This window comes from Sturnira hondurensis, unplaced genomic scaffold (genome assembly GCF_014824575.4).
Source record: "Sturnira hondurensis isolate 20B ecotype Veracruz unplaced genomic scaffold, ASM1482457v3 Scaffold0008196, whole genome shotgun sequence".
Classification (NCBI taxonomy): domain Eukaryota; kingdom Metazoa; phylum Chordata; class Mammalia; order Chiroptera; family Phyllostomidae; genus Sturnira; species Sturnira hondurensis.
This window is the reverse complement of record NW_028080827.1, coordinates 5,881,755-5,899,611: the sequence shown is the minus strand read 5'-3', so window position 1 is coordinate 5,899,611 and position 17,857 is coordinate 5,881,755. Positions and strand designations below refer to the sequence as shown.

At 39.0% G+C, this 17,857-nt stretch overlaps 1 protein-coding gene across 3 annotated transcripts in view; it reads left to right on the top strand.

Moving 5' to 3' along the window:
- Positions 1 to 795: 795 nt before the first annotated feature.
- Positions 796 to 17,857, top strand: part of TRPM7 (transient receptor potential cation channel subfamily M member 7) — a 124,865-nt gene continuing 107,803 nt past the window's right edge. For all 3 annotated transcript variants that reach the window (XM_037054623.1, XM_037054621.1, XM_037054620.1), the window contains exon 1: positions 796 to 1,068. In XM_037054623.1, coding sequence (XP_036910518.1) covers positions 1,066 to 1,068 — 3 coding nt within the window. In that variant the 5' untranslated portion in view covers positions 796 to 1,065. The remainder of the gene's footprint in view (positions 1,069 to 17,857) is intronic.

The window sequence follows — 17,857 nt, the reverse complement described above, 5'->3', positions numbered from 1 at the left end:
GATGGTGGCGCCCGGTTCGGGGATGGAAACCCGCAGCCCAGGCCTGAATCCAACCGTGATCTCTCCCTGTGGGGGAGGACGCCCAATCCACTGAGCCACAACCCGCCAGGCAGAGGAAGGAACCCTTGAAGTGGAGGAGCTCCCAAATCAATCTGGACTAGGAATGTGTTGTGTGAAGAGCAACATGTAGCGAACTGTCACTATTAGTCAAACTTCGGCTGGGGTGGCAGGAAAGGAAAGACAGAAACGCATGTATTAGATTTGGAACGGCCCACAGTCTTCGGCCGCCTATGGGGTATGGGGGTTTGTGGGCGATACAGATGCAGGAAAAGGATGGTGCTCAAAGTCAGAGCTGGGAGAAGGCTTTTGCTGGTAGAAGCAGGGGAAACGAGGAACAACAGGATTTGGGGTGAGATGACTGCATTTGGACGAGCAGACTACTATTTAAAGCCTCTATCAGCGCTGAGTAACAGAAAAAGGGGCTGGGAAACGCTCCTTGACGGAACAGCTAGAGGCCAGGGCCAGCTGAGAGCACGCTGCAACTTCATATCCGGGAGGCCTGGATCCTTAACCCTCAGCTGCTGTTTCCCCAAGTTTCATTCCGGGAGCTGGGGCACAGGTTCGTGCAAGTCCCGCCTCGGTTCCCAGTGGAGATCCAAGGAGTACACCCCACCCATCTCGGGAACCCCGAGGGGTGCGGCTCGGGGTGCGCAGGAAGGCTGCCTGGAAGGAGGGAGCGCGCCCCCCTCACGTGACCAGGCCTGCGGGCCGCGACGCACACGACGCGCCTCTCACGTGGTCTGTCTCCAGCCCCTCGCCGGCGGAGGCGGGCGCGGGTGCGTCCCTGTGGCGGGTCACCCGGAGGAGTTGGTCGCACAATTATGAAAGACTCGGCTTCTGCTGCTAGCGCCGGAGCTGAGTTAGTTGTGGGAAGATTTCCCTGGGCTGTCCTTGTCCGGCGGCCTCTGCTGCCGACCCCGGAGACGCTTCCCGATAGATGGCTACAGGCCGCGGAGGAGGAGGAGGTGGAGTTGCTGCCCTTCCGGAGTCCGCCCCGTGAGGAGAATGGTACTTGCCCCACGCAGTCCCCGGACTGGGAACGGCCCGGGAGGTTGCGAGCAGGGAAGGGGTAGGACTTGGCCGGCAAGTGTGTGCGCGGAGCGGCGCTTGCCGGGGCGAAGGACCCGCCGAATTGCCTAGAGACTTCCGGACTTGTCCTGGCCGCGGGGAGTGCAGTTCTTTCGGGGGTGAGCGGCAGGAAGCAGGTAGCAAATCTGGCGCGACAGCTCGTCGGGGAAATCCAGAGCAGAGACCCGGCGAGGGCCCCGCGAGGTGGGAGAGGCGCGAGCCAGGGAGCACCTGGCCGAGTCGAGCGGCTGCAGCTGCAGCGCGCCAGACGCAGCGCTCAGCCTCGGAGCCCTGCGCCTCCCGGGAGCGCGATCCTCCTGGCGCCAGTTGCTGGCAGATAAGGGAGCCAAGTGCTCTGCTCAAGTTCTGCGTGGGGAGGGAGGGCTGCGAGGAAACAAAAAAGGGATACAGGACACGAGGCTGGAACTGTGCCTTGTTTGCTGCGCAGTGGATACTCTACAGGTACATTTCCCGTTCGGAGCCAAAGGAGAGGGATTTGACGGTATTGATGGTAGATCTGGCTTGGAATTTTCTCCAGCAAGAATTAAGGATTGTGAGACACTGCTCTAGGTACCGGGGCCATGTGTTGCTTGGATTTATGTCAAACTGCCTCATGCGTTACCTTAGAGAAGGGTTGGTCGTGTTTTAAACCTGAGGTGCAGAGTGGCGAGAGATGCGGTGCATTGCAGCTTTTGATGGAGCTTGTTTTTGTTAAGGTCAGGAATGAAATTGAAGAATTCCTTTAGAGAAAGTCGTTTAGATCAGGGACTTGAAGAGCGAGGTGGGTATTTCTCGTTAGTACTTGAACTTGATAGGCTTCATGCAGCCAACTCTCCATCCGCTGGAATCTGGCCGGTTTACTTTAGAAGCTAAAGTAAACCTGTGTTTTGTATAAATAGTGCACCTTCTACTATTTTCCATCTTCTTTAATAACGTAAAGTCAATAAAACGTCATTTTACTCTTTCCCTAATTTTTGAAAGAATGCTCTTTTAAGTTCTGTGACCGTTACTAAATATTTAAATTTATTCATTTATTACTAAATATTTAAATGCATTTTAAGGGAATCCATTTTTTGAGAGGAAGGTTGAATCAAAGAGCCTTAAAAAAAAAAGCAAACCACTAATACTGACTCTTCAGTGTGTCTAGATTTCCTTTTTTAGATGGTAAATAGCATACATTTGAAATTCAGAATTTTGAAAAAAATTTAGATACATTAGAAAATGGAAATGAAGATGATTCATCATGTTCAAAGCCATTGCTTCCTAATGTTTTTTAAAGCAACCAGATGACTTTGGTTGCTACTGAAAGTCTAATAATTTGAAACCTAGCCTTCAAAACTTAAGGTGTGGTATGAGTTTCTTTTGTTACTGCTACCTTTTTATTTATATCCAGTCTTTTTTTAAAATAGTAGATGTTCTCTCCCAAACAACATGTTTGTGTACATAAACTGTGCACTGTATTTGGCACATGGCAGCAACTTAGTATTGAGTTGTATGTGGTGCTAGTAACCCTGTTGATTCCACGGGGAGGAATTCTCACTTTAAAATTTGAAATTAAGAGTCTGATTTTGTTCTTTACATTATTTGAGTCCTGACTGCTGTTGAGTTCTGATTTTCCTTATTCCTATTAAATTATAGTGAAACTTTAGAATAACCTAAAACTGAGGTTCTCCAGTAATCATAAAATGTTGCACTACTTCAACTTTAAGGTCAGCACTGTGACCTAAGAGTTTACTGAAGTACCTCATATGTATACTGTATAATTAGTATTGTAAACTGTTGTTTAAGGTATTTGCTTCTGGTAATCAGTTTCCTCTTTGATACTGATTACTGAAAAGAAAGCATACAAATGTTTTCTCCATTTTAAAAAGGTTTAAAACTAATCAGAAAAAACTAAAAAACTAAAACTAACTGGCCAAAAACAATACAAAAACAAATAAAATACCAAAACCCACAAATTTAAAACCATAGTAGAATAAAATTCTGTATAAAACTACTATGCCTGATGGGAATATTTGTGTCATTCATTTGGCCATCACTTATTTAGTGTTTAATATATTCTAAGCACTGTGATAGGCCCTGGAGTGGCAAAGATGTGTTAGACAAGTTTCCCACTTTCCGACAGCTTACATTCTAGTTACTTATAAAAGATCGACCTGTCTTCAATGGAAGATGCATACATTACTTCATAAAACAAACATTTATTGTTTACTATGTTGCGGGCACTGTGATACTTAATAGTGTTGAAGGGCAGTATCAATTTCCAAAAAAAAAAAAGAGTAGTGTTATACTATTGTATAGATCAGCAGTCTCCAACTTTTTTGACACCAGGGACCCATTTTGTGGAAGACAGTTTTTCCACAGACCAAGGGGATGGTGCATTACATTCAGGTTCACCTCCTGCTGTGTGGCCGGGTTCCTAACAGGCCCGGACCATTACCAGTCCTTGGCTCAGAGCCTGGGGACCCCTGACAGAGATTACTGTGAAAATACAGGGTAATCAGGGAGAGAGAGGAAAGTCAGTACTTTTTCAAAGCTGCTGATAGTAGAGATCAGTCCTGTAGAGTCAACAGGAATTGAATTAACCTAGAATTACAAAGGGCATTAAATTGGTGGTTTTAGTCTAAGGGAACTGAGTGTTGGAAGAGAATAACATCCTTAGTTTATTCTGGGAACTGCTGTACAAGTACTGTATAGGCATACCTTACAGATATTTTGGGTTTGGTTCCAGACCACTGTAATAAAGTGAGTATCGCAATAGAACAAGTCACACAAATTTTTTTTGGCTTTCCAGTCTGTATGAAAGTTATATTTACTCTGTACTGTAGTCTATTCAAGTGTGCAGTACCGTTACATCTTAAAAAAAAAATAAAACAAATGTACATACCTTAATTTAAAAATGCTTTGGAAAACATGCAATGAAAATAAATTTTGAAAGATACCTCATTATAATTCAATAAAAATAATAATTGCCTAAAAAATGAAAATACTTTATTGCTTAAAAAAATATTTACCATCAGCCCTGGCTGATGTGGCTCAGTGAATTGAATGCTGGCCTATGAACCAAAAGGTTGCCAGTTCAATTCCCAGTCAGGGCCCATGCCTGGGTTGCGGGCTGGGTTGGGGACATGTAAGAGACAACAGATTGATATAGCTCTCACACATTGACCTTTCTCTCCTTCTTCTTACCCTCTCCTTTCTCTAAAAATAAATAAATAAATAATGTATTTTTTCAAAGTAGAAAAAAATACCATCATCTTAGTCTTTTGCTGGTGAGAGGGTCTTACCTTTAATTTAAAAAAAAAAAGGCAGCATTGGCGAAGCACAGTAAAGCAAAGCCAAATGCAATGAAATGAGGTCTACTTGTATGTGGTTTGGAATGAGTGGAGTATGGGATGATGTGGAATACTGATGAGAATGCTATAAAGATGGGCAAGGACCAGATATTTGAGGAAATGTATGTCATGCAGAGGAGTTTGGATTTTATTCTGGAGGTGCTGGGGATCCACCTAAGGTAACAATGTAGGGGGTAAATTAGTGTGCTAAAACCGAAAATGGGGAACAGAAAATAGGAGACCATAGCAAGACTGACCAAAGTGTTGAGGGTTTGAAATAGAGTAGTAGAGGAAAAGAAGGAGCAGATTGAGAAGTTTAGGAGTTACAATATTCAGAACTTGGTTACTTTTGTGGAGTAATGTGCATATGCGTACTAGTAAGTGTTGATAATAAGAACCAAGCATAAAATGAAAATATGTTAGTATTTGAAGTCAGTACTGAGTATGTATGTGCAAATGTAATAACTTAAAGGCAGTACTTAAGATGTGCATTTCAGTTTTTTATTTTTAAGTCAAGGACTGTTGAAGTAAACACTTGCAAAATTTATTTGAGAGTTCTAATCAGAGATTTTTGATCTGCTATGATTTTTTAATCTACTCTCTTTCTCTTTAACATTCTAATATGAGAGATTTCAAACACAGAAAGATAAAATAGTAAAATTAATCACCATATACCTATGGCCGATTTCAACAGTTGGAAATGTGAATTTTGTTTTTTTCTATTATCCCCCCCATTCTCCCTCAGCTGCATACAGTATTCCACACAGCATTTGTTGATGAATGTCATTTAGTCTCTAGTAACCTCTCCTATTTTTTTTTACTCTTTATTTAATTAAAAGAAAATCCAGATCATTTGTCCTGTAGGATTTCTCACAGTTTGGATTTTGTTGCATGCACCCATGTAGTGTCATATCACATGTTTTTTTCTCCTCTGTATTTCCTGTGAACTAGTGGTTAATCTCAAGACTCATTCAGAATTCTAGTTTGATATATGACAAGAGTACTTTCCAGGAAGTGCTATGCACTTGGCATTGTATCACAGTAGACGCACATGTCTTCTGGTTGTTTTTCTTTTTCTGATGTTATGGTTGACCAGTAGGTGGATGTTGTCAGCCACCTGATTGCTCAGTTGTGAAGTTCCCTGTCAGACATTTGCATAACAGTTTTAATAGTAGCCATTGATGATTTTGATGTTACTATATCCATTATAATTTTTTAAATGACTGATCCTTAAATGCCCATTTTAAGTTCAGTACCTGGCAGCAAAATTTATAGAGATTAAGATTAGTTTAGGGTATGAGCATCTAAAGGCTGTCTATGGGGATTTGAACTTAGTCATTTATGTGAATTGATATAAAAGAGCTTATGTGAGCTTATGTGTGTCACTGTTGCAATTATTAGGTTAGCTTGAGTGTGAATGAAATGTTTGACTTGGAGAATTAGACTTCTAGTTTATCTTTATAAAAGAATGAGTGACTCTAACTTAAGTTAGTACTTTTAGATTATTTGTTGACCCTTTGGTCTGTTCATCTTGGTTATAGAAAATTGTTCTGAATCTTTTTGGTGAATGTATGTTTAATTTTCTGACCATTTAGGTGTTTTAGAATCTTGTTGAAGAAATTTAGGTATATGGAAGTAAGGAATTCTTTGAAGTTGGTAAACTTGGCTCTTCACCTAAGCATCTTTTCCAAGTCACACTTCTTTATGAGCATTACTACTAAACTGTCTGTAAAAGGCAGATGATAATTTTTCTTGTACTTGACCTGAGGAGCAATACTAGAATTAAAGTCTGTGAAACACTGTTTGTCCCTCCTTGCATCATGAAAACGTGATTATAATGTAACACCTCAACTCTCCAGCTGCTAGACTTATGGAAAGTTCAGCCTTTGGAAAAACCTAGCTCTTCATGGAAAGAAAAGCTTTTGAGCTAAGCTGTTATCAGGAGTAGAATAACTTGACCCAAGAGTTTACTGTTTGAAAAATACGTGCAAAGTGAAGTTTAGTAGACTTAGTTACCTGCTTTCCTCTGGCAATTTGGTAGTACATTGGGAATGGTAGAAGGAAAGTTATCTTGAAAAGCAGACTGTTACTGTAAGGAGGAAACTGAAGAAGCTTTAGGTAAATGAGAAATTTAGGGCTGTAAATTACCCTTTAGCATGTGAATCGCAATGGTCTGTCTTGTCTTCAGTATAATTTACCATACCAAATAACCAGGAGGTACTCTTGACTAAGAAAAGAGTCTAATGGGCTTTAGACAGATTTCCATAATATTGAGTATTATGTATTAGCATTTAGTTTGGCCATTCCTCTAAAATTTTCACATATATCAATTGTCTATATTACTCTCTCAAGAAAACTTGACAATAGTAGACACTATTTCCCCCTCATTATTTATATTAGGAACAGAGAAGTAAAGTCACTTACCAAAGGCTATTAGGCTAACAAGTGGTAGAGTATGTGTTGACTTGGGAAGTTATAGAAACTGGGAGAAAGGTCTTGGTATTCTGGGGCATGTATGTGTATTATGTATGATATCTCACACGACAGGTGTAATGTTAAGTAAAAATGTTGAGGTCATTGAAAAACGTGTTACCTTTTAAAAACATTTATTATACCATATCTTCCTCAAATGCTATAAAACTTAGAAGAATTTCTTTATTATCAGGTGTGTATTTAATAACCTGAAGATTCACAACTCAGTTGAATACATTGTATTTTAACACAGTGCAGAGACTTACTAGTCTGAGTGGATCTTTAGTAGACTGGAAGTCTACTGGAAGTCATTAATTAAACTAAATAGAATTCTGTGATGGGTAGAACTCTTTGATAAAAACCATAGAACTCTATTATGAATGTGTCAGTGAGGTTTATCATCATACTACTCAGGGATAGAGAGTAAGTTAATATGGTTTTCTCACAAAATTAATGTTCGAGTTTTATAGTAGAAAATATCCTAATAATATTTATTTCATTTTTAAATGTATTTTATTATGCTATCACAGTTGTCCCAATTTTCTCCCCTTTGCCCCCCCTTCCACCTGGTACCCCCATTCCCTCCAGCAATCCTTCCCTTAGTTTATGTCCATGGGTCATGCATATAAGTTCTTTGGCTTCTCCATTTCCTATATTATTTCTAACATCCCCCTGTCAATTCTGTACCTACCAGTTTGTACTTCTTACTTAATCCCTGTAACTTCCCCCACCCCCTGATATCTCCCTTCACCGTCTTAACTGATAACTTTCCAAGTAATCTCCATATCCATAATTCTGTTTCTGTTCTACTTCTTTGCTTAGTTTGTTTGTTTTTTTAGATTCTATCATTGATAGTGATGAAGTTATTGCCATTTTATTGTCCATAGTTTTGATCTTCTTTTTCTTAAATAAGCCCCTTTAACATTTCCTGAATAATAGCTTGGTGATGATGAACCTCTTCAGCTTTACCTTGTCTGGGAAACACTTTTATCTGCCCTTCAATTTTAAATGATAGCTTTGCTGGACAAAGTAATGTAGGTTGTAGGCCCTTGCTTTTTATCACTTTGAATGCTTCTTGCTAGTCCCTTCTAGCCTGCAAAGTTTCTTTTTAGAAATCAACTGAGAGTCTTATGGGAACTCCTTCGTGGGTAACTATCTGTGTTTCTGTTGCTGCTTTTAAGATTCTCTCTTTATCTTTAACCCTGGCATTTTAATTATGATGTGTCTTGGAGTGGGCCTCTTTGCATCCATCTTGTTTGGGACTGTCTGCTTCCTGGGTTTCTTTGTCTATGTCCTTCATCAGATTGGGGAAGTTTTCTTACATTATTTTTTCAAATAAGTTTTCAGTGTCTTGCTCTTTCTGGCACTGCTATGATTTGAATGTTGGTACATTTGAAGTTGTCCCAGGGGCTTCTTAGCCAATACTTGTTTTTTTTGGATTCTTTTTTCTTCTTGCTGTTCTGATTGAATACTTTTCTTCCTTATGTTCCTGGTCATTGATTTGATTGTTAGCTTCATATATTCCACTGTTGGTTTCCTATAAATTTTTTTATTTCACTAAGTGTAATCTCTTCATTTCTGCCTGCATCTCTTTTATACTGTTGAAGTACCCAATGAGTTTCTCAAGCATCCTAATAACCAGTGTTTTGAACTCTGCATCTGATAGATTGCTTATCTCCATTTTGTTTAGTTCTTTTTCTGAAGGTTTGTTCTGTTCTTTCATTTGGGCCATGTTTCTTTGTCTTCTCATTTTGGCAGACTCCCTGTGTTTGTTTTCTATGTATTAGGTAGAGCTGCTTTGACTCCGTTTTGGGATCATGGTTATTTGAAGAAAAGTGCACTGGTAAGTTGTATGGGGTAGAGCCTTAGGTGGAGCCAGGGGGGGTGACCTGCGTGAACCAGGTTGATGGTATCTCTAATAGGTATTGCCTCTCTGTGGCTCTATGTGGTGGTGGTTGGTGGCGGGGTGGGGGTGGGGCTCAGAAAGGGGACAGTGCTGTTGCCTGGCCTCTAGAGTTTTGTCTGGGAGGAAGCTGCCCACGCCCCCCGCTGCACTTGCCCTGATGCCAGACACTGCAGATTTTCCCATATATAACTGGTGTTCTTCCAGTTGCAGCCCCAGTACTAAAGCCCAGAAGGAGTGAGTTTATGTCATGGGTTTCAAACTCATTTTCACCAGGGACCACATGAGCCTCATGGTTGCCTTCAAAGGGCCACAGTAATTTTAAGACTGTATAAATGATAAGGAGTTGAAATTACGTTCAGCCCTTTGAAAGCAACTGTGAGGCTGATGTGGCCCTTGGTGAAAATGAGTTTGACACCCTTGGTCTACATAAGTCCCAAGTCCGTTGCAGGTCCTTTAAGAGGAGACTCCTGAGAATCCCGAAATTTGTTTTGCCACCCTAACTCCTACCGATTTTTACAGCCAGAAGTTATAGGGACTTATCTTCCTGGGACTGGAACCCTGTGTGGTCTGAATGATCTGGTGTGGTGATGGGATCCCCTGCTCCCGAGATAGCCCTCCTTTCACTCCAAGGTATCCCTCCCAATTTTTATCCACCACTTGTGGGTGTGTGGTCCCCAGCATCTTCCTGTGTCTCCAGCCAGCTCATCTATCTGGATGAATATGATTTTTGAATTCCTTGGTTGCTCGATTTTCTGAGGATTCTGGGTGATACTTGTTTTGTAGTCAAGTTGTAATTTTTGTTGTGGTTGTGCAGGAGGCAAGCTATGCTTATCTATACCTCCATCTTGACCAAAGTCCCTAAGTAGTATTTTCTTTAGATCTCTTTTTCAGATTAATTTTTGTGGCATCATCTGAAAACATCAACAGCTGTACTAGATATTCATTGACTCAAAACAATAGTTATACTGAATTAGGTATTTGTGGTGGATCCATTTAATTCAACAGATTGTATTGTTTTGGGGAAAATATTTTTACAAAGAGGTAGAAATAAAAATGAAGAATTTAAATTGTACTACTTTTTTCCAAACAAAAGTTGCCATGTGTTTAAAATTGTACTGTTTGACTGCTACTACATAATATCTTCAAATAAATGTATATAATTGGAGTTCTTAGGTAATTTTTTTTTGTTATGGAATTCAGATACATAAAAGTCAGTAGGTCACAATATGGCAAACATTCATGTACCTACTACCCAGCCTAAGAAATAAAATATTACAGATAAAATTGAAGCCTCTCATACACCATCAAAATCCCATTCTACTTTCCCCTTCTGCAGACATAACTACTTAAGGCTTTATTGTTCCTTTGCATACTTTTATAGTGTTGTCACATAGAATATTTGTAATACATGGTGGGGCTTTTTGGTATTTCCAAGTTTTATATATATGGAATTATGTGCATCTTTTTATGAACTTTTTTCCCTTTTAATCAGTTAGGTTTTGGTGACTTATACATGTTGATAGATGTAAGGTCTAGTTTGTCCTTTTTAATGGCTGTATTTTATTCCATTATATGACTGTTATACATTGTCCACTTTGCTGTTATTGGGCATTTAGGTGGTTTCTGGTTCTTCACAAATAATGATGCAGTAGTCTTGTATGTACCAACTATGTACAGATGTGAGAATTTTCCTAGGATGTCTATATCCAGAAGTAGGATTGTTGGGTCATAGGTTAGGTGTATCTTCAACTTTATAGCCTTTGCCCGAGTGTTGACCAAAGTAGTAGTGCAGTTTACACTTCCTGTATAAGGGTTCCCATTTTAGAAACTTCTTTGCCAGCCCTTAGTTGATTAGGTTATTTTATTTTGCCGGACTCATGAATGTAAAAAGTTTATTATTTTAATTTGAATGCCACTGGCAACCATTAATGTTGAGTGTTATTTCAGGTTACAGGTTTTAGGCTATGGCTACCTTCTTTCTGGTGAATTGAATATTTATGACTTTTGCTCAGTTTTATATTAGATTATCTTATTTATTTACTTGTAGAAGTTTTTTATATATCCTGAATACTTTTTTTTTGCTTTTATGAGCTGCAAATATATTCTCCACTCTGTAGCGTTTAATTTTTCACTTTATTTATGGTAGGTTATTTACTTATTTTGGGGCTGTTGCATTGCTTACTAATTTTAGTGTAATAACTTATATTTATTTTACGGTATATGCTTTTTTAAAAGATTTTATTTATTTATCTTCAGAGGGGAAGGGAAGGAGAGAGGGAGAGAAACATCAGTGTATGGTTGCCTCCCGTGTGTCCCCCACCGGGAACTGGCCTGCAACCAAGGTATGTGCCCTGACTGGGAATTGAACCGTGATCTTTTGGTTTGCAGGCCTGAGCTCAATCCTCTGAGCCACACCAGCCAGGGCAGTATATGCTTTTTCTTATCCTAAGTTTATAAAGTTTGTTTTTGTAAACAGTTAATTTTGCTTTTCACATTTTGACTTGAATCCATCTAGTATTCACTTTCGGATTTAATGTGATAGTATAATAGTGCACATTTCCTTCTGATTGGTATTACTCTCTCCATCGTACACCAAGTTCCTTAAATGCATGTTTTTGTTTCTAAACAGTTTATGTCTTTGTTCTGTTTGTCTTCTGTGTTAATGTTTATTTTGATTTTTAAAGCAATCTGAGTGTCTAGGTAAAATTTTTTGACTTAGCATAAGAAAATTAAAATGTTCGATAATTTTTTGCCAATGTGATTTTTTATTCTAAGAAGATGAGTTTTGATCCCTTTTCATTTTTTCTAATAATTCTTTATATTGAATGAATTATTTCAGGTAAGACTTCCTATGGAATACCTGAGGAGAAAAGTACTGTTTGAGATAAGTTGAGGTGGCTGTTTTTTAGACTAGTGCCTAGTCTTCAGTTATTTAATGTCTTGGACTCCATAGTATGGTATAGTGTCAGTTGCTCACACTTCTCTTTATCCTGTTTTCTGTCCCATAAATCTGAGGCATATTGGTGTATTAAAAAATCAGGGTAACAATCTCCATGGGGTCAGCAGGAAAGCAGAACCAACAGAAAATAAAATTGATTATAGTAGTGCTCTCTTTACATAGTCAGGGGTCTGAATTTGATTCAGTTTAATTTTTAATACACAAAATTTTGCCAACTATTTGTCATTCCACAGAAGCTTTTCAACAGCCTGCAAAACCTTCTCAAAGGGCCCTGGCCAGTGTGTGGCTCAGCTGATTGAAGCATTGTCCTGTAACTGAAGGGTCACCAGTGAAATTTCCAGTCAGGGCACATACTAGGTTGCAGGCTTGATCCCCCATTGGTGGGTACATGCAGGAGGTAGCCTGTTGGTGTTTCTCGCTCACACTGATGTTTCTCTCTTTCCCTTCCTCTCTCTCGAATGAAGATAAAATAAACCTGTAAAAAAAATAAAGCCAGAGAATTAAAAAAAAAACCTCTTAAAGGGTTCATATCAGAATTATTTTTTTTAAATATTTTATTTATTTATCTTTAGAGGGGAAGGGAAGGAGAGAGGAAGGAAACATCAATGTATGGTTGCTTCTGGTGCATCCCCTGCAGGGAACTGACCCCTGCCGGAAACTGGCCTGCAACCCAAGCATGTGCCCTGACTGGGAATCGAACCGCGATCGTCTGGTTCGCAGGCCCGCTCTCAATCCACTGAGCTACACCAGCCAGGGCTATATCAGAATTATTAATTAATTATATCAAATTATTAGTTTAGTAGTTGGTAGCCAATTAAGAGTAAGAGCAGAATTCTAGAGTAAGGGCCTGTAAGAGTGCCAGAAAGTCAGGTGAATTAGACTCTTGTAAGAAAGTTAGATAGTGCCAGCCTATTTCAACATTTTGCTTTGGGCTAGCCTTAATTTTGCTTTGTCATTGTCTGTGCCCTTGATGGCAGGCATGTTGACCTGCCATCACATTTATCATAGTACAGATTTATCATATAACTTGGAATTTCTAGTGTTATTTAGTTTTTTAAGCATATGCATTTTATTAGTAGACAAATTCCTTTTTATTTTCATAATATGGATCACGTTTTTCTGTTTCTTCTTTTTTTTAAAAAATATTTTATCTATTTATCTCTAGAGGGGGAGGGAAGGAGTGAAGCATCAATGTATGGTTGCCTCCCATGTGTCCCCCGCTGGGAACTGGCCTGCAACCCAGGCATGTGCCCCAACTGGGAATCGAACCGCGATCGTGTGGTTCGCAGGCCCGCACTAAATCCACTGAGCTACACCAGCCAGGGCTGTTTCTTCTTATACCTGGTAATTTTGGATTGTACTGTAGACTTTGTGGATGTTACAGTACATGTAGAGACTCTGGGTTTTATTATAGTCCTCTGAAGACTTTGTTTTTAAAGTAATGTTACAGACTGGGTGCTTGTGTCCCCCCCAACTTAAGTGTTGTTCCCTCACATTAACCTCCATTGTGATGGTATTTGGAGATGGAGCCTTTAGGATTTATTTAGGGTTACAGGAGGTCGTGAGGGTATGGTCCTTACAAGAAAAGACACTGGAGAACCTGCTTACGCTCTCCGCCATGTGAGGACACAATAAAAAGCTGTGTGCAACCCAGGAAGAGCATTCTCACCATACACTGACTCTGCTGGTACCTTGATCTTGGATTCCAGTCTCTAGAACTGTCAGAAAATGAATTTTGGTTATGTAAGCCACCCAGTCTTATGATATTTGTGTTGGCAGCCACGCAGAATGAGATAGTAATTGATTAGCTTGACTGTGCTCAACATTCCAGACTCTGTTTCCTTCAGGTGTCAGGAAAAACTACCTACCTGCTCAGTTATTTTATTCTCAATTGGGCTGCCTGAAATCTGCATATATATGTACTTCATAGGTCAGGCAGAGATTTGAGCAGAGCTAATATGCAGCATTTAGGGCTCCTTTTCTGTGATTCTCTTTTTTTGCAGAATTTTCCCACCATTTTCCAGATGTTGTCACCTTGAACTTGGTATTCTGTTTCTTCAAGCTAGTAAGACTGGGATTTCTCTTGGCATTTTAGCTTTTAAGTAGGTGTGGATGGAACCTCTCTTCAGGTCAACTACACCCCCCCCCAAAACACTATAAAAAATGGAGACTCACTCTTTGCTGTTGTTGTTCCTTTTTTTCAAGTATAGATGCCAAACAATTTCTGCCTGTTGGTTGTTTTCAGTGCTGTTCAGTAGTCATTTTTAAAATTTTACTTTGTCCAGAGTTTACATTTTTTGTCTATGGGAAGGTTAGACCTGTAGAACCTTCATAATATTAATATATAGAATCATAATGTATTCAGTTATAAAAATATATTCATTTCTACATGTTACTTTGAATTAGAATTTTTAAGCAATTAAAAATTTTTTCTCCAGTTTTTTCCATCAGCATCTAGGCAGGAATGTTGTGCTGGAGAGTAGGAAGTGGCTAGAGGATTTATTTATAATGTATGTGTGCCTTTTGCTGGTAGACAGGAAGAATTTATCAATATAATTTACGGAATTTTGAAGCATTGTTGAGATTTTACTGTGTGCCAGGTGGTGTGCTAAAACACCTTGCATGGATCATTTTGTTTAACCTTTAGAGCAACTATTATTATTCTAGTAGTTAACTAAAGAAACATTCAGAAATTTGCTGAGAGTTGCATAGATACTAAATAGCAGAGGTAGAATTCTAACGCAGGTTACTCTGACTCCAGCATCTGTGCTCTTTAACCACCGAAGTTGAGTAAATGATATTTAAATTTCTTTCTTGTGCTAACATTCTGTGATTATAGTTTTTTCTTTACCTGGAACGTTTGTTTAGGAATTTTCAGGTTTGTGTTTATAGTGTGCCATCTGTTGGTAAAATTCAGTAATGCAGCCTAGCAAAAGAGAAGCATGAAATTAGGAATTTACCATAATGTTGATGATCCAGGACCCGTTTGATTGGGTAACTGATGACAGAGCAGAAACTCAGAAAATTAGAAATTGTGGAAACCTATCATTGTGAAGGGTTTACAACTCTTAGCTGGGGTATGTGACTGTCAAGTACCTGAAGCCAATACCTAACGTAATAAATGAAGGGCATAAATAACAAGAATGCTGTGAGTGGGGAGAATATATTTATATTTGGTGGTTACACAAATGGAATGAGAGGCTATAAGCCCTTGAAATAAACAAAATTAGTAAATAATTAAGGTAGGGGAAGCTGTAGGACATAATCTTGAAAGACGCTAGTTGTATGTGTAGGTACAAAATTTAGTAGAACTTTGTGAGTGTCGGAGTGAGATGATTTAAGTAACTTCAGCAAAGTGACTTTTTTTGCTAAAGTTTTGGATGGATTTTTCAATTAAAACTATGATAGAATTCAGGTTGTAAAGAGATAGTACTGACTGTTAATTTATAACAACAATGATAAAATGAAACTAATTGTGAGCAAGATTTGTTTTAGGTTTTGAAATCCAACACCTGTGTTTTGAGTAGTTTTATATTTTATTATAAAATACTGACAAAAATGAGTACTAAAAGTGACTAAAGTGTCTTCTGTTGTGATTGGAAAAGATGTATTTCTGGAAAAAAGCCAGATGTATGTACTCAAACACCAGAGTTTTTGTTTAGTGACGATTTTATGTTAAGGTCTTATGACGGTATGTTACGTTACAGTTTTATGGTTACATCTGTAAGGCTTATTTAAATGCTTTTTCTGTTGAAAGTGTTTTGAAAAGTGACTTTGTTAATGTGCATGCAAAACTCATTACCCTCCCTCTCCGATTGAAAAGCAACTCTTAATACAAGGATTTACTGGAATTATGGAACTGGGTAAAAGGGACATTGCTGTCCAGGAAACTAGGGGAAGAATCCGAGGGGCTTGGCAAGTGCTTTTTGGATTGAATTGATTCAGAGATAGTGGGAAAGGCCCATGTTTTTATGCAGTTTAGAGCATGGATTGGCAGATTAGGCATCGTGGGCCAAATCTGGCCAAAGCCTGTTTTGTATGGCCTTGACTAAGAATTGTTCTTACATTTTTTTTAAGGGTTAAGGAAACAGAACAAAGAATAGGTAGCAGGGACAGTATGTGGTCCACAAAGCCTAAAGTATTTACCATCTGGTCCTTTATAAAAAAATTTGATCTCCCTTTTATTTTTTTATTATTATTTATTCTATTAAGTTGTCCCGATTTCTTTCTTTTTCTTTTTGCCCCCTTCCACCCAGCCTACCCCTCTTGCCCACAGTCAGTCCTGTTTCCATTGTCCATGCGTCATTCATATATGTTCTTTGACTAGTCTTTTCCCCTTCCACCATCCCCCCACCCCCTACAGTTATCAGTCTGTTCCATGTTTCCATATCTCTGGTTCTGTTTTTCTCATTAGTTTATTTTCTTTATTAGATTCAAGTTATAAGTGAGGTCACAGGGTATTTCTCTTTCACCAACTGGATTATTTCACTTAGCATAATAGTTTCCAGTTCCATCCATGCTGCTGCAAAGGGTAGGAAATAAGTTCTTTCTTTCTGCCGCATAGTATTCTGATGTGTAAATGTACCACAGTTTTTTGTTTGTTTGTTTAAATTGACTGGTGTTTTGAAATTTATTTTATACCACATTGTGCTTTTTAAAAAAATTATCTTTAGAAGGGAAGGGAAGGAGAGAGGGAGAGAAATATCAATGTATGGTTGCCTCTCGTGCGTCCCCTGCTGGGAACTGGGAACTGGCCTGCAACCCAGGCACGTGCCCTGACTGGGAATCAACCGCAATCCTTTGATTCTCAGGCCCACGCTCAATCCACTGAGCTACACCAGCCAGGGCGTACCACAGTTTTTTGATCCACTCATATACTGTTGGGCACTTGGGCTGTTTCTAACACTTGGCTATTGTAAATATTGCTGCTATGAACATAGATGTGCATAAGTTCCTCTGAATTGGTGTTGTCAGGATTCTTAGGGTACAGTCCCAGCAGTAGAATTGCTGGGTCATAAAGCAGTTCTATTTTTAATCTTTTGAGGAAATTCCACAACTTTCCACAGTGGCTGCACTAGTTTGCATTCCCACCAACAGTGTACTAGGGGTCCCTTTTCTCCACATCCTCACCAGCACTTGTTTGATTTATTAACAATAGCCCTTGTGACACGGGTGAGGTGATGTCTCATTGTGGTTTACTTTGCATCTCACTGATGGCTAGTGATGTTGAGCACTTTTCATATGTCTCTGGGCCATGTGTATGTCTTTAGAGAAGTGTCTGTTCAGGTCCTTTGCCCATTTTTTAATTGGGTTGTTGCTGATTCCCTTTTTAAAGTATAGCCATATTTTTCTTAGGAAGTGGGGATATTGAAGGAGTATCAGCTTAATGGAAAAAGTATTCTTTTGGGCCTGATAAGTTGCATGTGTTGTTGGAAATAATTGTAGAGGTGATTTTGAATGGCCGATGAGAAACTAGGGTGATAATAATCTATAGTGTTTATTTTTTATAAGGCACTGTACAAAAATAAATTTAGAAATTATCTGTTGTATTAATTTCTTTACTAGTCCGTGCCCGTTTCCCGTCCCCAAAAGACTGTGGTAGCTCTAGTGTACTTTTACTTGTCTCCCTGCCAGATTAATTATCCCAAAGAGAGTTCTGATCATTTATGTTAAATGCTATTTGGGATTAATTTTTCTTACATATGTAACTCTCTTTTGAATAAAAATGTCAATGAGAGTACTTTTATTTGCATTTAGTAGAAAGGTATACATTATGAAAAGTATATATCTGTGATTCATTTTTATGAATATTTCAATTAGAAAATATTCAGAATTTTTCAGGCCAGCATTTAAACTTAAATGCGATAGAGAAGACATTTTGAAATCTGTTGATCTAATGCCTCCATCCCTGTCTTCACCTTGATTTGATTAACTGTAGAGTTGCTTCAGGCAGGCTTTGAATGAGGAGCAGAATAGGAGAAAGAAAAGGGGAAACGCTAATACTGTTAACCAGTAGTTGTTAATTAACAATACCTTTTAGGAGAGGTAGTTAACCCC